General features: G+C 45.2%; 1 protein-coding gene across 1 annotated transcript; it reads right to left on the bottom strand.

Annotated features, from left to right (window-relative positions):
* Positions 1-568: 568 nt before the first annotated feature.
* Positions 569-20,153, bottom strand: LOC106904533 (protein mono-ADP-ribosyltransferase PARP14-like). The gene is made up of 23 exons (XM_088008573.1): positions 19,829-20,153; positions 19,149-19,237; positions 18,934-18,964; positions 18,408-18,482; positions 18,033-18,206; positions 17,484-17,609; positions 17,172-17,273; positions 14,445-16,623; positions 11,843-12,064; positions 11,564-11,639; positions 10,750-10,986; positions 10,366-10,587; positions 10,189-10,297; positions 8,472-8,621; positions 7,320-7,382; positions 7,025-7,210; positions 5,980-6,183; positions 5,399-5,514; positions 4,980-5,215; positions 4,622-4,893; positions 4,396-4,538; positions 1,400-1,574; positions 569-1,008 (listed from the first exon to the last, which is right to left on the bottom strand). The coding sequence occupies exons 1-23, from the start codon at positions 20,010-20,012 to the stop codon at positions 728-730; spliced, it is 5,652 nt and encodes a 1,883-aa protein (XP_087864699.1). The 5' UTR covers positions 20,013-20,153; the 3' UTR covers positions 569-727.
* Positions 20,154-20,610: the final 457 nt, after the last annotated feature.

Here is a 20,610-nt window from a genome sequence, read left to right on the forward strand (position 1 = left end):
CAAACTCAAATCTGGTTCTGGGAGGTGTCAGGGTCCGATTTTATGATTGATATGTAATTAAGGACCACCAAGCTCCCAAAGAATGCAGGAAAATATCCCCCCCCCCCAAAAGTTATGCCATAGGGCTAATGATCATTCACACACATCCTTGTTAACATCCCACCAGAGGCCTGAAAGTAGCTTACTGTTTTGTGGGGTCCACACTTTCTAGTGGTCCTACAACAGTGAAAAAAAAAATCAGGCTAGTCCACACACACACACACGCACACGTATGTGCGTGCGTGCGCGCGCGGACACACACAGAAGCACTTGAAATGACCTTTGACCTGCGACCTGGGTGTGTGGTCATTTGTCATTTCTCTGAGCTTCATGCTGTAACCTTGGGAAGATTGGTTGATGTTTTCCTCTCTCGAGAATGGACTTCAGATAAGATGATAGATGATATGACTCTTATAACCAAAAAGAACCACTGCTGGTGTTTTTCTGCCCCATAATAACACACAGTTTTCTGCTTTTATAGAAGATGAACTTGTTTTTTATACAAAGAAAAAAACACATCAAAAATGGATTCAAGAATTTACAATTTCCATCTTTATTTTGAGTTGAAGAAATTTACACCCACTCTTTCAGTAATTTATAACAATAGGTTCCAGTGGTTTTGATCTACAGTAGAAGAGTTATAGTCAGAGTTTAATTTGATCAGAATATTTGCAAAAGAGCTAAATCTTTAAGTGAATGTGATAAGGTATTCTGGATATGCCTGAATGTCGTTGAAAACAATAAACATGGATGGATTATTAGGTCTGTCAGTGACGCTGTCATACAGGTCGGCAGCATTGCCAGATTTGGCAGGGGGTGCTATCATGTTAGATCTTCCCGGGGTATAGTCTCCAACCAGAACCCGGGCCTGGTACATTCGCTTGTGACCTTTATTGTCTGGTTGAGCATAATTCCCGGCTGAATATGCAGGGTCCACAGCAAAGTAAGAGCCTTTACCGTATGCAGCACCTGTAGGAAATAAAACAGAAGGAGTCATGGATGGTAAAGTAAATACAAGTGTTAAGATCTTTAGAGGTTAAAATATATGAATTGATCTCTGAAAGACAACAAATAAAAAATAACACTTGAGTACACTGATGGTTAGAGAAGTTAAGGCTAAACTAGCTTAGGTAGCACGAATAAAGCAAACCACACTAACAGAGACAAGACAGAGTTAGACAATGGTGTAAAGAAAAGGGTTACAAATACAGAACCTTGAGGTATAACTTAAAAAAAGGATACAATGTTGAAACTTTTGTTTTGGAGGACAGAACTCCAAAGGGCCAATCAGAGCCTAAAATTGTTGAACATTTCTGTTTTCACATTTTCATCATGGACTGTCGAGTGTGACAATGTTTACCATGCATTCCCGCGTAGCTCCGGTTGAAGCCTTTAGAGTTGATGAGGTCAATGGAGTTGGCCCCAGTGCCATGATACAGCAGCCTTTCATTGTTGGTGTGTTTGTTCTTTACCTCCATCTGCTTCTTCAGGAGCTGGTAGCTCTGCCACAACGTGGTATTTTGGATCCGCTCGATCTGCCGACAGTTTAAACCACATGATCATGATTCTGATCAAATCCTAAATCAGTCGATATTAGTCATCTCTCATTAGGGTATGTGGAATAAAATAAAGGAGCAACGTGTGTCATGATGTAGTGGTGTGTGGTGGTGAGAGAGAACGCTGAGACCCAGATGATGATGATGATTTAATAAAGAGAAGCTCAAACACAGTCCAGTACAGGCGGCATGGCAGGAACACTAGCACACAGCTAATACCGGTAGCACCTAAAAAGCAAAAGACTGTATACCAAAGCTAAACCAACACAGGACTTGACAGTTCGACTGTGAAGGCAAACTGTCGTATGTCAGTTGTTGACATACGACAACAACTGACAAATCACATCTGTCGAGTCACAAACAACAGGACAGGACGGAACGTATTTGTCATGTTCTGTTTCATCCTGGTTTTATCCAATAAACTTCATTTTTTTCCACTCTCAGTAATGTATCTAAAAGAGGACTCCTCTTTTAGATACATTACTGAGAGTGGAAATTACTTATAATTATAAAAATAAAATAGCATATCTGGGGGCACTGGGGGAGGTAGAGTACAGTCAGACCTCCTCCCCTTCTTGCAACATGCTGTTCGTCCGTCCGCCCCCATCCGTCCGTCCCCCCAGCCCTCAACAGTACGCTAGCCCCGCCCTCTAAAGATATGCTAGCTCCCCACCTCAACTTCTCTCTTTCCCCCACAGTCTACCCTCCATCTTCTCTCCTTCTTCAAGGGACCTTCCAACCCCGTTCCTCCTGCGCCACCATTCCCTTGGCCCCCCATTCTCGCTCTTCAGTATGCTTTATCCCCCTTGCTCTGACTGTAGCAGCGGGGGACTAAAAGTTTCCGGTATTCTCAGATCCAAAACTTGTCAGCACTCTTACGGTCATGATCATTCTCTCCCGTGAGTTGTGAAGTTCTGCTGAAGAAATACATCCAGTTTTGACAGGTTCTAACAACGTGTCTTTCTGCAGCTCTCCATTGGTGAGAAAAAGTCCTGTAGACACCGTTATGCATGAGGGAGCAGAAAGCTTGACTTTGATGCAGCATAGATGCATACATAACACATGGTTACACATTCAGCTGGTGGATTCATGTCAAAACAAACCCCAAAATGCATTATATTCTTATGACAGGACACATGTTGGCTACACAACGGTGGCTTTAGGGTTTCCTAGTTGACCAGTCAGAAATATTCCAGAAAGAATACAGGCATGTCAACACAAGCTCAAGTCGCTCTCTGGTTATTATTGGCTCGGAAAAAGCCATTTCATAACATTACTGGTTGAATGCGGTGCCAATCAAAGGGGCTGGGGGTGGGGAGGTCAAGGCCGCCCAATAAAAGTGTCATAATGGACACCAGCAGAGTTTAAACCCTTAAATCTCAGACCCGGAAAATAAAATGGAAAAACGGCACGTGGACATTCCACAGCAGGTTAAGGGGTTAAGAAAAACCCTGTTCTTAAAGAAAGTTTCTCTCCTTCTATGGCTGTTGCTGCATTGGAAGAGCATCATCACAGTAAACCAAAGTCAAAGTATATATTCAGTCCATCATCTGGGTATCCAGTGACTATGATCCAGCTGAAGAATAAGCAAGCCTTGAATAAGTGGCTATTTATAATTCGATTAAAAAACCCTTTGAATTATACATTCTCCAAAAAGAGACACAGTCTCTGATCCTGTTGCTGAAATCACACTGCTGCCATTGTCTTGAAAGGAGATGCTGCAGCTTCGGACACACTGCCTTTATGCTAGTTCTTCTAACCGAGTCGTCACTGCTTTCCCCATTTTCTGCCTCAGCCGTCCCAAGAGAAAGAAACACCACATTGCAGCTCCATGTTTGGCCCACCACATACCAGTGCAATCGCATCGTCAAATCAAATGCTATCATGGCCACACCATCACATCTTCCTTTGTTCTCCACCACACAACTCACTGAGTACCGGAGATCTGACTCGTTCTCAATAACTTCTAGAGTAAAGCTTTATGTCTGGGCAGAGACAAACTAATTTAGGAGAAAACTACTGAAACATTGTTTCTGATTGTCTAGTTCATTGTCAATTTTGTCAAGTTTGGCATCTCATAAGAGAGGTGAGAGCAGAGAAGCTTATTGATGGCACTTGACAAAATGGTATTTTCTGTGACTTTGTATATTTTTCATTTTCATGATGTAAATCACTTTGAACTGCCTTGTTGCTGAAATGTGGCATACAAATAAACTTGACTGATTGACTGTGTAGGGACAGAAGGAGATCCTGACATGATCTGGCATTATTTAGATTGGCTCATAAAACTAATGACATTCACTGTGAAGATCTATAATTACTACATGCTGTGAGCCTCTGGAGGCTGGCTGACTGAATCATGATGTTACTCCATATCATTCTATGAGTTATTTCATGTTTTTCATGAGCCCAGACCTGGTGCTGTTGATCTGAATTACTAATTTTATAAATAACTTCCTTTGGTATTTATTAATAGTTATTCAAAGTCTAACCTATTGTTAAGTAAGGTGTTAACAAAAGTAATGCTAAAGGTAAATTTAAAGGTTTTTATACAGTTTTAATCAGTTCATCTAAATATTTTCACTAAAATGAGAGATAAACAATAATATCTCTATTATGTGTGTGTTTTATTCAATGATCCTCATGATCTCTTGTTTTCTGAGTTTTCTTCTTATTTGATTTCATTGGTTTGTTTGAGCTGCATTTTACCTTTTCTTCTCTGCTTTCAGGGCTGCATTCTGGAGGTCCAGAAGGTCAAAGGTCAATCTTTGCATGTCTGATGTTCTGAAGACGAACGTACCTCGATGATGTTCAGGGAAAGTCCGTTTTTAGTAACGTCTGCCAACACGTCGTTGTATTCCTGGGACCCAGCAGTCAGGGGAACTCGCTTCAAGATGCTGCCCTTCATGTCATCCCAGTGCTGAGGCAGCGGATTGTCAGGGGCTACGAGAAGAAGAGTTTTTAATGTTTGAAAGTTTTACAGCCTGGTAGCTCTCTGAAACCTGTCTGATCGTAGATTCACTCACTTCTCAAGTCATTTCTCATCAGCTCTATCTGCTTCCGTCCGATAGAGGAAAAGGCCCTTTTAATCACTGGATCAGCGTTAAAGGTCTCGTTTTTGATTTTGATCTTCACACTTTGATTTTTCTCAAAAGCTTCTTCAAGCTGGAGGTTGGTGTGGATGTCAAAGGACACCATTGATCCATCCTGGTGCTGGAACTTCCATTCCACCTGTTTCCTCACCATCATGGCTTTGTTCCTCAGATTCTCACTTCTCTCCACTTTCCGGATGATGTTCCTAAGCAGCATCAAAAAGATGAAAGAACACTTCAGAGTAATTTGATGACTGTGTACCTATAAGGAGCATATCGTCTGTTTGCTGACCTGATGTCTGACTCGGCTGTCAGGACGTCTCTGGTCAGACCTTCCAGGTGGATCCGGGGCTCCTGGTCTTCCTGTCCTCTGTCCAGGCGGATGCTCACCGTCAGATTCCTCTGCAGGGCCTTCAGCTCGTCCATGTCAGCCTGAGTGAACTGGTTAATGTACTGGTCCCTGATGGTTCTCTGGGCCTGCTCATTCAGAATGAGCTCACTGATCCTCTTCTTAGCCGTGCTCAGATTCTGTGGTGGAAAGAAAAACCAGAAAACCGGTGAAGATCAAGAGCAGAGGATTGGTTTTGGTCTCCTTCCGGCTGGTAGTCAGGTAACTAGTTTGTTCTCAGCACAGCACATGATGATGATGTCATGAACTGCTGCAGAGATTAAATAGCTTCCTATTAGTCACACAGAGATTCTCATACGAACCCTTTGGTTGTCGGCACACAGCTGAAACACAGCGGGGTCAAACTCCTGCTGCTCCAGATAAAAGTCAGTAGTGCTTCGCTGCTCCCCTCCAAGTCCAAAAAGTGAAGAAAATGTATCTGGGAATCAGATCAAGAGATATTTTCATCATGTGAAATGACTGCGCTAAATTTGACTGTTTCTGCTTAACAGCCAAAGTGCTAAAAGTTTGAACATCATTTCCAATGTTTCTGCAGATTTATCATCATTACGCTTTCCTGCACCATGAGTTGTATATCTGCAGAAATCTAAAGCTTGCTTAAGATTAAGTGACATTTTGCATTTCTTCATCCACAAATGCAAAATTATTTTCCTCACATGATGTTCAGATATTTAATTAGATTAATGGAAGTATATAAACTCATCCAACACCAACCTGCTAGTCTGTAAGCTCAGAAACCAGAAGCATTTAGAGGCCTGCTGTAACTAGTTTAGATTCCAACAGAACAGAAACCTTCTCTCTATTCACAGATTCACAGAATTATTCACAAATGATCTCTGGATAAAGTAAGTATGTTTTCACATAAAACAAAGCTGGAGGATACCTTTCATCTTGTTGAAGATGCTCTTTTCCGCCACCTCTTCTCCCTGCCTCTTTTTCATGCTGTTGTGAAATTCAGCGATCATGGCTGTCTGAAAGATTAGGATCTTCACGCTGCAAACAAACTTTGGCTGCTTCTTCCTCACGAACTCCACCACTGCACCGACCATGGCGTCGGCCACCGCCGATGGACTGACACCGCCCTGACCTGGAGGGGATGTGCGGACCAACCAAATAATGAAGATGAGGATGAAAACTGAAGCAAGTCTGCTCAACAATGTAGAAACGATGAAGCGATAAGTATGATGTAGCAAAACTTGTGCCGAGTTTGAATGTACCCTTTCAAATTGTTTATAGCTTTATATCCACACCTTAACAGCTGCAGCCAGTTTAGAAAATAAAAACCTTTTTGAATATGAAGTATTTATTTTAGAGCTAAAAACTAATATTTAATATATTTAAATGCAGTGTGTATAATTATTTGGTTGCTGCAAAGCAGATCTGCTCCTGGCTAGCTCGCCACTCATAATCCACAATGCTGAATTAAAAGTGGCGAGCTAGCCACAAGCATCAGAGTTTACAAGTTACATTGGTGATTTTATTTCCTCTGTGATGTTATAAGTTAAAAAAGTAAGATATAGTAGTAAGAGCGTCAAATGGGTACCACTTAACCCTGGATCAGCTGGATTCTTGGGGGCTCGTCCGGGAGAATAACACTACAGTTAACTTATATATTTTCATATGTAGGACTCTGATGGGGAACCTTTTTTTTAACAGTTTTTTTATGGTTCAACAAAACAACATAGGTTGTGTGCTAAAATCTCTGGTTTGCTAAGACTCTACCATTCAAAAAGTTGATGCAGTTTATGATTTACACTAAGCTAGTTTTTATGCAGCTAAGATGGCAAATGGCAGCAAAATAATCTGAATCTGGTGGTGAAAAGCCAAAAACAATCAGAAGGAAAAAATATACTAATCAAAAATGCTTAAATATATAGATACATATCATCAGTTTTGCATTTTTTTTGTATTTTGTTCCCAGCACAGACCTGTTCCCAGAGCTGGGAAGGCGACCGATCTGAACTTGTTCTCCTCGCAGACCTTCAGGACTCCCTGAACCATTTCCTTAATCTTAGTAGCATCATTCTGGCCGACGATGTGGATGATGTTGCTGGAGGGAAGCTGACCGCCTGAGGTTAAGATCATGGAACGAGGCATGTAGCCCGGAGAATTCACTGCAGAGAGGAAACATGTTCATTCACACTGTTGCAGATGTGCAGGTTGTTGTCAAAATGACACAAAACAATAAAAATGTTTTTAAATAACTAGAAATGAGAAACTCACCAATCTGTGCACACTCCAACAGAACCGTTGGGCCGGCGTTGTCCAAGATCGCCTTGGAAACTCCTGAAAAATAAGGAAAACACTGGATCAGTAAAAGTTCTGCTGCTGAGTTTCATCCTGGTTTTATCCAATAAACTTCATTTTTCCATCACTTCCGGTTTTCCAGATCCTTCTTTTATTCCTTGTGATGGGATTTTTTACATTTTCAGTTTTTCTCAGTTGGAGTTGAGCTGAAAGAAATGACCAACCTCAACCCAACTAAGCCGGACCTATCAGAGCTCTATGAGTCGCTTTAAAACTCCACAGAAACAGAAACCAGGTCGAGCAGAAAGCCTGGAAAACACAGGCAGGATGTCTGTTTATCACTGACAGATGGGATTTAAACGACTGAGCTGGGATCATAAAGATAATCTGAACTTTAACCAGATAAGAACAGAGCAGAGAGATTTCAGCAGAAATGAAACCAGAAACCAGAACTGGACCCATAAACCTTCATCCATTAAAAGAACTGGATCTGGGTTCATGTTCAGAGTTCACCACTTCACCATCTCCAAACAGGAAATAGGGTCAGCAGTATGCTGTCTGCCTGCATGCTGTCCTGTCCTCTTTGTTCATGTTTATATTTTAATAACACAATCATAAAGAATTCATCCATTTATATTTATGTTAGATTCAAAACAATCTAAAAATCAGGTTAAAAACTTTCACTTTCTCAGTAAAAGTCAAGTTGTTTTTATTACTAGATGAACCTTAATTATCACTTTTATATCAGCACTCAGTCAATCCAACACTCTCAATAAAACAGCTGCACACAGAGAAACTTATTTCTGGGATATGTTGCCTTCTGCATGACACTGATTCTCGATCATGTAAATTGAATTGATGAAATGGCTACATTTATATTCAAAGTTTATTTATTTTTATTTATCTTTGTTTTTGATTTAGTGTTGATATTGCTGAAATTGTGTAGTAATGTCCTTTCATAATGTTTGTAAAACGTTGCAACCTGTATATTTAAATTTGAATTTTGTGTGTAATTTAATTTTGTCTTATGTCCTTTGGTAATTTCAAAAAGGGATATTTAATTGTAATTAAATTGATGTTCTGCTTTCAACAGAGAGGAGAGGAAGACAACCAGCAACCATCCATCACCTGCTTGAAGGTTGAAGTTCTGATTGGATGAGTTGACGATGACATCACAGGTCTCCTTGGTGATGTCTCCTGACGACACCTCCAGGGCGAGTTGACCCATCTGCATCCGGTAGACGCCGAGGGACGGGGACAAGACCGGGCTGAAGGACGCTGAGACAAACGGAGACACAAAGGACCGATTCAGGATTTAAACGTTTTATTGGAGGTTCTGGTTGGTTCTGGTCTCTAAACAACCTGGAGAGACGATCCAGAACGCTGCTGCTGGAGCTCTGACTAAAACCAGGAACATAGAGACACCACCCGGTTCTACACCACCTGATTCTACACCACCCGGTTCTACACCACCTGGTTCTACACCACCCGGTTCTACACCACCCGGTTCTACACCAACTGGTTCTACACCACCTGGTTCTACACCACCTGGTTCTACACCAACTGGTTCTACACCACCTGGTTCTACACCACCTGGTTCTACACCACCTGATTCTACACCACCCGGTTCTACACCACCTGGTTCTACACCAACTGGTTCTAGACCACCCGGTTCTACACCACCTGGTTCTACACCAACTGGTTCTACACCACCCGGTTCTACACCACCTGGTTCTACACCACCCGGTTCTACACCACCCGGTTCTACACCACCTGGTTCTACACCAACTGGTTCTACACCACCTGGTTCTACACCACCTGGTTCTACACCAACTGGTTCTACACCACCTGATTCTACACCACCTGGTTCTACACCACCTGGTTCTACACCACCTGATTCTACACCACCTGGTTCTACACCAACTGGTTCTACACCAACTGGTTCTACACCACCTGGTTCTACACCAACTGGTTCTACACCACCTGGTTCTACACCACCCGATTCTACACCACCCGGTTCTACACCACCCGATTCTACACCACCCGGTTCTACACCACCTGGTTCTACACCAACTGGTTCTACACCACCTGGTTCTACACCACCTGGTTCTACACCACCTGATTCTACACCACCCGGTTCTACACCACCTGGTTCTACACCACCTGGTTCTACACCAACTGGTTCTACACCACCCGGTTCTACACCACCTGGTTCTACACCACCCGGTTCTACACCACCCGGTTCTACACCACCCGATTCTACACCACCCGGTTCTACACCACCTGGTTCTACACCACCTGGTTCTACACCAACTGGTTCTACACCACCTGGTTCTACACCACCTGGTTCTACATCAGCTGGTTCTACACCACCTGGTTCTACACCACCTGGTTCTACACCACCTGGTTCTACATTCCGTCACTGAGACTTTAAATCCTGCTGGTAGTTTATAAACCACTGAACGGATTAAAGATCTGCTGCTGGATCGACCTTCAGACCTCTCATGTCTCCTGGTTCTGGTTCTCCTGTGGTTCTGGTTCTCCTGGTTCTGGTTCAGTTTCTATGATCTTCAACAACAAACTTCCTTTAAATCACAGATAAAATCTATTTCTCCAGCGTTGCTTTAATAACTGGAACGGTTGTGGCATCATAAGCTTTTCTTTGCATTGTCATTATGATGTTTTAGCTTACTGTTCTATGTTTCCATCATGTGAAACACGTTCTGTGTTAAACCCTGGCTTTCCTTCATACATCCCCATCTGTCTGCAGCTGCAGTCCAGCCCATAATAAGCAGAATTTGATCTGAGCGGCTCTGAAGACAAGAAGTTGTAAATGTTTTCCTACTGGCGTTCTGCTGTGACCGGCTGAGCTGCGTCCGATCGGCAGACGAGTTCCCGTCAGAACCTCCATGCTGGACGTTCCCCGTCTGACCACTGAACTCTCTGGTGAAACACTGGAAAAACCACATGTTGAGTTTTTGCAGCAGGGTTTCCTGAAGCAGCGCAGCAGAGGTCGTCTCACTTCGGTGGTTTGGCGGTCGCTGTGGTGAACCACGATGACCACTTCCTTCAGGTGGCGGGGCGCCCCCCGGTGGCTGAACAGGTGGATCTGCCTCAGCAGGACTCTGGCCACCAGCTGCCTGGGGAAGCTCAGGTTCCCGGTTCCGATGGCCGGGAAGGACAGAGAGGTGAGCCGGAGCTTCTCAGCCTCCATCAGACAGGAAGTGATGATGTCCGCTAACCCCTGGTCAGAGCAGCGACACAGTCAGAGGTGATTTTACTTTCATAAAGGGCAGAAAGACCTGATGTTGAAACGTTCAGCACATTCTGCTGTGGGACAACAACTTCCTGAAATATTCAACTAAACGAACGGCCTGGAAATAAAACGACCTGAATGACCTCTGACCTTCTCCGCCTCACCGCCGCCGTTGTCCCAGCTTGGGCAGACAGCATGGAGGACTTTCTGACACATCAGGTTGAAAGCGTCAGTGACGACCACGTCTCCGAACTGCAGCGCCGACACGCCGGCCTCGGTCAGGACGGCCCGCTGCAGGTTCTCACCCGCCGCCCCCAGGATGGCTTTGGACACGGCGCCCTGGGTCAGGTTCATGTTGTCCGCCACCGTGTTCACGATGCCGTCCGTCTGCAGACCGAGGTCAGAACAGCTCTAAACACAGCCAGAACCTCCACTAAAAACACACTGAACACGGGCTGGGACCCGACTTCAGCGTCAAACTGAGGATCTGAAAATAAATTCACTGAAAAGGATGAAAACTGAAAGTTTTGTGCAGGAATCAAAAACGAGATGAGAAGAATAAAAGATTCAGCTTTAAAGAAGAGAGATGAACAGCAATCCCATGAAATGTTCATGTCTGAGCTGCAGGGGGCGCTGTTGGCTATAATTTATGTTCTAAACGATTTTTTCTCCATCTTAAACTTAAAAAGCATCATTAGCATTTCCTCCTCTGTGTTTCCGATACTTCAAATATTTATTAAGACGTAAACAAATAGACACAATCTAGCTGAAGATCTGGACACTCCAAACCTTACCAAGTATTTTTGATCCAGTTTCTAGTGAAATATCTCAGTACGCTTTAAATAAGACAAAATTAACTTACAAGCAACTTTTCAGCAGGAAAAATTTGTTAGTTTTACGTCAATAAAACCTTAATAATGAATTAATTTGCTGATTAATTTCCAGGTGTTCCTGAACGCCTCACCTGCTGGTCCTCAATGTTTCCTGTGCACAGAGCGATCTTCAGACCTGCAGGTGTGATCTGCTCCAACCTGCCAGACCTGAAATCAGCACAAAACTGAGTTTTTACCTTCACTAAAATACAAAGAGGAATCCGGTCTCAGCTGGTTTATAGCCAAAAAGCAGATCTATGTCGGTAGAATGGGACTGGAGATGGAAATGAGATGAATCTCACATATTTACATGTAAATGTCCTTTAATGCTTAACGGCCATTTGTTAAAACCAACAGGAACTTGGACTTACCCTCCCTGCTCTCCATGTCGGTTCTGACCTCTGGGGCTCGAACCGCCTGGCTGATGATCGCCATGGTAACCTCCTCTTCCATCTTCTCTTCTTCCTCCTCTCCCTCCTTCTGCTCCTCTGCCTCTGCCTCCTCCTCCTCTCCCTCCTCTTCCTCCTCCTCCTCCTCTCCCTCCTCTTCCTCCTCCGGACCAGGAGCCTTTGCCTCGTCCTCTCTGCTGACCGCTGGTGGAAACATCAGAGGTCATTCTGGATTTCCTCCAGCTGTTAGAAACTAACATCTGGTTCTGGTTTAGATCGGTCCAAACTTTCAGTCACAGAAATCATGCAGTCAGATTCACAGGCCGAGAAAATAAAACAACATAAATCAATAAAGCAGTCATCAAATTTTACTTTGCTTTATTATTATTATTATTATTATTATTATTATTATTATTATTTTAATCATAGATTCAAAATGTAGAAATGTTTTTCCATGTTTGCTGTATTAAGAGAGTTTTCAAACTGTTTTGAACATATTTGTCATATCAGTCCACTTACTTCCAAAATGTTTGTTTTATTTATCAAAGTTTATAAATTAAAAGTCGGTTTTCAGTAAAAGTTTCTGGATAAACTTGGTTCTAGTTATTATGAGAGCTCAGTTATAAAAATATGAAAACTTTGTTTCATGCTTAACATTTTCCACTGAAACTAATTTGTATCAGTTTGAACTGCAGCTGGGGGCCACAAAAACAGTCCAAGGGCCACACACGGCCCCCACTTTGGACCCCCTGGTTTAAATCATAAATCAGTTCCTCCAGATTTTTAGGCTCCAAGTAAAACATCTGACATTTTGGTTCAGTTTGACCTGAAGAACCCAAACATTCAGCTGGTTCCCGTTTTTACGCTCCAGCGGTAAAAAGACGGTTAACCAGGCTGAGCGAGTTTTCACTAAAACTCTGTAAATAAAGGAGAAATATTTAAGGTAAACCTGCTGTTTTTATCTGCCTGGCAGTAAGAAGGTTCTGGGATCTTCAGACGTTCCCCCTGTGCTGCAGAGGTTCTCTGGGTTCTCCAGAGGTTCTCTGGTTCTCCAGAGGTTCTCTGGTTCTCCACAGGTTCTCTGGGTTCTCCAGAGGTTCTCTGGGTTCTCCAGAGGTTCTCTGGTTCTCCAGAGGTTCTCTGGTTCTCCAGAGGTTCTCTGGGTTCTCCAGAGGTTCTCTGGTTCTCCAGATGTTCTCTGGTTCTCCAGAGGTTCTCTGGGTTCTCCAGAGGTTCTCTGGGTTCTCCAGATGTTCTCTGGTTCTCCAGAGGTTCTCTGGTTCTCCAGAGGTTCTCTGGGTTCTCCAGAGGTTCTCTGGTTCTCCAGATGTTCTCTGGTTCTCCAGATGTTCTCTGGGTTCTCCAGAGGTTCTCTGGTTCTCCAGATGTTCTCTGGGTTCTCCAGAGGTTCTCTGGGTTCTCCAGAGGTTCTCTGGGTTCTCCAGAGGTTCTCTGGTTCTCCAGAGGTTCTCTGGTTCTCCAGAGGTTCTCTGGGTTCTCCAGAGGTTCTCTGGGTTCTCCAGAGGTTCTCTGGTTCTCCAGATGTTCTCTGGTTCTCCAGAGGTTCTCTGGGTTCTCCAGAGGTTCTCTGGGTTCTCCAGAGGTTCTCTGGTTCTCCAGATGTTCTCTGGTTCTCCAGAGGTTCTCTGGGTTCTCCAGAGGTTCTCTGGTTCTCCAGATGTTCTCTGGTTCTCCAGATGTTCTCTGGGTTCTCCAGAGGTTCTCTGGTTCTCCAGATGTTCTCTGGGTTCTCCAGAGGTTCTCTGGGTTCTCCAGAGGTTCTCCAGAGGTTCTCCAGAGGTTCTCTGGTTTCTCCAGATGTTCTCTGGTTCTCCTGAGGTTCTCTGGTTCTCCAGGTACAGAAATGTTTCATTTCTCCTTCTGAGTAAATCCTGCTCCATCATTTAACTCAAGTCAGATTTCCTGTTTGTGAACACCATCAGCCCTGATTCCTGACCTTCGGATCCTCATCTTTCCTGGTTTCTGACTGAACATAAAGATTAGAGCTGCAATAAAAGCTGCACTGATGACCTTTGCCCTCCTGATCTCAGACTCTGTTTATAACTTTGGTGGTTTAACAACATTCCTCCGCCTGACTCTGGAACCCGTTTAGTGAGAAAGTGGCTCAGTTTCATTTCTGCCAGTGAATCTGAAGCTCACTGGGTTCAACACTGATGTGATACCTGCCATGAGCCAGGAGGGGGCGATAACATCAGTAGAGTTTTAACAGTAGAGCCACATTCATCCAGTCACATTAACTCATTCACACATCAGGTTCGGTCTCTTGTCTTGTTTATAAAATCTCCTGAGGACGGCTGAAGCATCGCCAGGCTACCGACTGACCCAAAACACTGGAAACTAGTTTTTAAATCAGAATCGATGGAGTTCCTCTTCTGCTCTTTACTCACAATATAAATCACTTCTTCATAAACAACCTTCGTAATAATTTGTCAAATGTTGTTTTTAACAAACTCAGCTCCTCATGAACAGGATGTGATGAGAGAAGGAAACCCGTCTGCTGTGGTTCTGCTGTGGTTCTGCTGTGGTTCTGCTGTGGTTCTGCTGTGGTTCTGGTTAAACTCACCCTGCAGCTCCCCTCGGTTTCCCGCCGGCCGGCTGTGGAAGCGTCATGATGGGCTCCAGGTCGCTGAACTCCCTGCTGACGGCGGCTGCCATCACCCTGACGGTGGCGTCATTGTTGTCCACCAGGTGAATCTCGGTTAAGCATCCCGGAGTGCTGGGCTTGTCGCAGTATTCCCGCACGGCCCGGGCGATGGTCTCGGTGCAGAGATCCACCGGAAAGCCGAACACACCAGAGCTGATGGCTGGCATCGCGACGGTGGAGCAGCTGACCAGCTCAGCTTGCTTCAAACTCTCTGTCACTGCACATTTTAGACGAAATACTGATGTCTTCCTGTCAGAGTCAGAGTAGCGCGGACCGACGGCATGCACGACGTATTTGCAGGGCAGACTGCATCCATCAGTCACGATGGCGTCTCCTGGGCGGAGCTTCCCGTGTTTGGCTACATGGTCGTTGCTGACCTTCTGCAGGTTTGGTCCGGCGGCTCTCAGCAGCGCCAACGCCAAGCCGCCGATGTGCTGCAGGTCTTCGTTGGCTGCGTTGACCACAGCGTCGACCTTAAAGCTGCAGATATCCGCCCTGCTGACAGAAACCAGAACCCCGCCGGCCGTGTGCACCTTGCAGTAACACTCGTCTTCAACGCTCCCTTCCTCCTCCTCTTCATCGTCTTGGATCTCTGGCTGAAGCATCACCACACAGCTGAACTCTGCCATCACTGGAGGCAGGAACATGCTTCCTTGGGACAGGAAGTACTTCTTTGCTCCAGGTTTGTCCACAGTTAAGGTGTCAGCAAAGAGAGCAGAGGTCAGTTGTTGGAGGATGGATCTGGCTCTGTGGGCATCAAGTCGAGCCCCGCTGATGACGATCTTTGGTCGTTCTGGATCAAAGGTCACAGACACCTTGTTGTCGTTGGCGACTCTGGACCAAACTTCATGTCTGTTCTTCTGAATGAACTGAGCTACGGCACAGGACTCGACCCGAAGGACCTCCTGAACCTGTGAGTAGTTCTGGATGAACTCCCTCAGACTGGCGCTCACCTCTTTGACAGGGTTGCTGAAGCCGGCGACCGTTACTTTGTCTCTTCTCTCCGGGTGGATCAAAATGATGACCGTTTTGTTGTTGGAGGAGTTGTAGGTGTCCAGCAGTTCCCCTATCAGCTCTTTCCAGTTCTGACGGTTCAAAACTTCCTGATCTTTCACATCCAGACTCTGCACAAACAGATCGTTCTTCATCTTGCTCTCAGCGTCGGCCAGGGCTCTGTCAGAGCTCCCCAGTAAGAAGACGCCTCTGCTTTCTGTGCAGTAGATGGCCCTGATGCCTTGGGACGTGAACAGGCTCTTTGACATGTCCATCTGGTTCACCTGCTGCAGGTATTCCAGGAGGCCTGCAGGGACATTCAGATTTTTCTTCTTCATGTTCAGATTTTTCTCTAGGATCCAGGATTTGATCTGGTAAACTTCAGCAGGGAGTCCCGAAATGGTCAACCTCCCAGTGGCTTCGTTGAACGAGAGCTTCAGCTCAGGAGAAACGTCAGAAGCAGCTTTCTGCAGCCCTTCCTCCGTCAGGATGTGGAAATACGCAGGAGAAAAGTCCAGGCGCTCAGTCACGCCTTTGGTCTGCCGTTCAATGTGACTCATTATTTTAAGAAGGATGTTTTCTACGGGAGCTCGGATTTTCTTTATATCGTCAGCTCTGCCGGCGACCGTCAACACGTCTCTGGATGGATCGAACTCCACTAAGGCGTCTTCCTTCACCACCGAGCGGACTTCCTTCTCAGCAGCTCTCCATGCCTCTGTGTTTGCGTCGCATTCGAAGGCCGAGTACTGGGCCATGAGTTTGCAGAAGGCGTCCTTCGCTGCCTCCGCCCAGCTGTCTACGTCTTTCGCAGTCAGACTTTTCTGCCTCAGAAAACTCGGCAGGGGGCCGAGTTTCACCTCAGGCTGGTCCAAATCTAAGCTGCAGAAATGCGGCCGCATCTGATCGTTGAGGCTTTTCAGCATTTTCTTGAATAGGAGGAATTTCCAGACCACTGGCAGAACCTTCTGGGTGACGGGGTCCGGCATCTTCCAGGCCGGCCGCGCCTGGCCGTACAGGGCGGTTCCCAGAGACTCGTAGAAAGCGTACAGCTTGACGGGGATGGAGCGCATCACATGGTCTTCTTTAACGCAGATGCTCTGAACAACTGCAGCAAGACACCAAGAACAGAGAGAGGCGGTGAAAGGATGAATTCAGCAGATAATCATGCTACAACAAATCTGGGACGTTTTTCAAAATAAAAGCTGCTTTGATGCAACCAGAGGAACTCAGTCCTTCAGTCTGTTAATCCTGACCAAACGTTGGGTCTGACTGCAGGTCTCTGCTGCTGCTTTAGGTTTTAAATCGCCTTGTTCACCCTGAGCGGTTCGGCCCGGTTCTGGATGCGGTTTGGTCCGTTTCCACCATAGAAGCAGCTCAGCGACCTGCAGCTCTACGTCCAGTGGCGCGGTGCGGTTAGGGCGGAGCTACCGGCTTCACACCACAGTCCGCTGTGACCACGGACCAAAGAGCATCACAAAACGAGACTCACCAGTACGATGTCCGGGTTTAACACCGAACATCGTACTGGGTTAAACCCAGAGTGAGAGTCCAACTGCTCTGGTTTCAATGACTAGTTTTACTCCTGTTATTCACAGCTGGTCTCCTGTCACTGCAGGGCTTTACTGATGAAGAACCAGAGAAAAGGAGCGAAACCTTTTGGGTCCCTGAAGGAGACGATGGCCGCCTGCTCCTCTGGGATCATCACCACGTCCTCAGGAAGCTCCCAGTTCTTCTCAAACCACAACTCAATCATGTCTGGAACCAGTCAGGGACAATCCGACACAAAACATGTAAAAATATCAATAATCATTTCAGTAACAAAACCTTATTAATTCCATTGATAAAAATGAGACCTGAGTGTCTCTCATTGTTCCAAAAACTTAAGAGTTAAACCAAAAAAGCATAAATGTTAAAATTGTAAGAGTATTTATTAAAATCAAACATATTTCTGAAATGTTTGTTTACCTTTGAGGACAGTCGGAGGAAGACTCTCCATGCGGACGCTCTTTGCTGCCCCTAGTGGCCGAGCCGTCAGTCCGTGTTTCTTCATCTTGGAGTTTTTCTGACTCGCAGTTATAAACTTTTCCACGTCTGATGAACAGTTTACAGTTTAGGGAGGGAGGCAGTAAGAAAGAACATCATCAAATTCACAGTTTTATTCTTTATTATCCAGTTTAACTTTCTCCACTGAGATTCTGGCAGATGAAGATATGAAACTTTAAAATCTTTAAACTGATGTTTGTGCTTAAAACATCATTTTTATTGATCTGATGTGATTTCTAATTTTCTCACAAACTGAATTTTGGATTTTTTTTGCCTGACATTAAAAATGTAAAACATAAAACCTTGAAATATTTTATTCTGTCTGAAGAATCTATAAAATGACGTTTCACTTCCTGATTGGACATTTATGCAGATTTGTTTAGATGAACTATAATTTGTTTCACAGAGGGGACCGGTCCGTCTCTGTCAGCCGGTTCTGGTTCTGGTTCCGGTTCTGGTTCCGGTTCCTACCTGTGGGGGCGCTGAAGTTCACCACGGCCAGGTTGGATTCCCAGATCATCTCCAGACTGAAGTCGTTCTCATCCAGACCAGAGACGGTTTCCACCAGCATCTGCAGATAATCTTTGTTCAGGTTCTCCGAGACGTTCTCCAGAACCACGGCAACGACCGGATCCGACCCAGAACCTGGCAGAGGTTTTACAGAAACATTTTTAGCTTCCCTTCGTTTCACGAGGAAGCGATGAAATGTAAGATGATCAGAGGGGAATTCTGCAGGAATTTAAGGTCAGAATAACCAGAAACTGTAACAGTTTGTCCCGTTGAAGAAAAAGCTCCTGAAGGTTTAAATCATTTTCATGTTTCTGTTCTGATCTCTGGTGTTTTTACCTCCCTGGTTTCCTGCAGGAGCTCCTTCCTCTGGTTCTGGTTCTGGTCTTTGGGTCTTGGAATCTGCAGCTGGATCTGAATCAAATATCATTTGTATAATTATTTGGTGCATTCTGCTGCAAAACGATATTTTCTCTTCTTAACACAAAGTATTTAGTTCTGTTAGAGCTGCGGGTCCATTTCCTGTCGGCTTCATGAACTGACAGCATTTCTGAGTAAAATTGAAGATTCAGTCCAGACAGTTTTCAGACGGAGACACGGTTCTGGTCCTTATGGTTCTGGTCCTTCTGGTTCTGGTCCTTCTGGTTCTGTTCCTTCTGGTTCTGGTCCTTCTGGTTCTGGTTCTTCTGGTTCTGGTCCTTATGGTTCTGGTCCTTCTGGTTCTGGTTCAGTGTCTGGTCGTTTGTTTAAATGTCGTCTGATTATTTTACAGTTTCTCTCAGTCTCACTAAGTTAAAACCGATTAAACAGAACCGGGTCAAACCCAGAGCAGAACCCGGATCTGGACCAGAACAGAGATGTTTACCTGAGCCGTCGGTGCTGCTGGTCGTCTGGATCTGTGGAGAAACCAGAGAGAATCATCTGAGACGGGAAGATCCACTGGTTCTGATGTGCATCGGGTCAGAACCGATAAACGTTAAAGTTCAGCTTTAACTGGACTCATGTCGACCAACAACTAGATGATTTATAATCCTGAGGGTCTTTAAACTAATCGATCTTCACCCAGACGGCAGGTTTTACCTGAGCAGGTCCAGAACCGAGCCGCAGCCGCACAGATTTACCGTCCACCTTGATCTCATGATCCTTCTTAGCCAGGACTTGATCTCTGACTGCAAACACATGAAGCATCGAGTCATCCTGACCGTTTATCCAGTTACACTCTGAATGCAGAGCAGCCCAGTTTAACCAGCAGGACTCCCAGTAACAGCCTGGTTCTGGAGTAACAGCTTCCAGAACCAGGCTGTTACTGGTTCTGGAAGCAGAACCAGTAACAGCCTGGTTCTGTCTCCATGTCCCTGCTGGGCCAGATCACCTCAGCTCTGATCCTGACCTTTAACCCCGGCCTCAGGTCATGAGGTCAGTCTGACCTTTAACCCCGGCCTCAGGTCATGAGGTCAGACTCGGACCTGATCAGCTGACTGGTGACTCATGTGCCTCCAGGATGAAGGAGCAGCCCAGGTGCATGCTGGGAGCTCAGCTGCGTGTCAGGTTGTTTATTAACCAGCAGGATGTTTATGATCATAATTAATCACTTTAAACATTTAGACGCCATTTTTGAAGGAAAGTTTAGGACTGAGAAAGTAAAACAGCTCCTGGTTTTCCTTCAGGACTTTCTTTAAGTCAGTGAACTTTTCCTCCCTGGCTAAACTGGACCTTTACGTCCCGGTTCGGAGCAGAACCACAGCCTCGCAGGAACTCACCCTCCTCCGCTCGGAAGAAGACGGCGGCTCTGGCGGCCTCCTCCTCCACCTCCACCCGGCAGTCTCCTCCGCTGGACTTCTTCTTGCTCTGGAAGTAAAGCTGCAGTTTGTTCCGGACGGTTTTACTCTGGGCCGGGCTCCAGTCGCCCTCCACGGTCACGGCGGGACACTCGGACTCCTCCATGGTTCGGGTCCAGACTCGAACTGACGGAACCGCCGCAGCAGCAGCAGGAGGAGGAGGTTCGGCTTCGGGTTTCTTTCACTTTCGTTTCGTCATAAACGGTGAAAACAAAACCAGAACCAGCGGCTGGAAATCAACTCAAACATAAAGTTTAATATGGAAAATATTATTTTTTACAGGCGTTAAATAAAATCTGAGAAAAATCTGAGAATCAACAGAAAATTCAGAATAAAACTAAAGAAATTATTCTTCATATCTAAACATAAAGTTTTAGAATCATTTTTAGTTAAAGCAAGTTTTATTTGTTAGTTTTTGCTTTTCCTTAAACAGTTTATTCTGAGCTATTTGGGCTCAGGTCGCATTTTAAACATCTCATTAAAACCACTGCAGGCGAGCAGCGCCCTCTGGCGGACACTCTCTGAACGGTTTGTTGTTTTCCTCTGTTCTACCTGAACAGGTAGAACCCGCGGCTTCATGTTAAACCAGGGGTGTCAAACTCAGTTTCACCGAGGGCCACTTCAGCATATTGGCCCCCCTCAACGGGCCACATTGACGGTACAGATCAGGAGTGCATCCCTGCTAAAACACCCCAGACAAAAGG

Source organism: Poecilia mexicana, unplaced genomic scaffold (genome assembly GCF_051168715.1).
Source record: "Poecilia mexicana isolate PSO_F unplaced genomic scaffold, ASM5116871v1 scaffold_9, whole genome shotgun sequence".
In the NCBI taxonomy this organism is placed as follows: Eukaryota; Metazoa; Chordata; class Actinopteri; order Cyprinodontiformes; family Poeciliidae; genus Poecilia; species Poecilia mexicana.

Bases quoted from the DNA above. Each gene is read 5' to 3' on its own strand.
- LOC106904533 (XM_088008573.1), bottom strand. From the start codon at position 20,012: ATGGAGGAGTCCGAGTGTCCCGCCGTGACCGTGGAGGGCGACTGGAGC. The intron at 8,622-10,188 runs GTAGGAAAACAT...CGTTTGTCTCAG, and splicing joins CCGGTCACAGCAGAACGCCA to CGTCCTTCAGCCCGGTCTTG. The intron at 7,211-7,319 runs GTGAGTTTCTCA...TCCTCTCTGCAG, and splicing joins GTTGGAGTGTGCACAGATTG to TGAATTCTCCGGGCTACATG.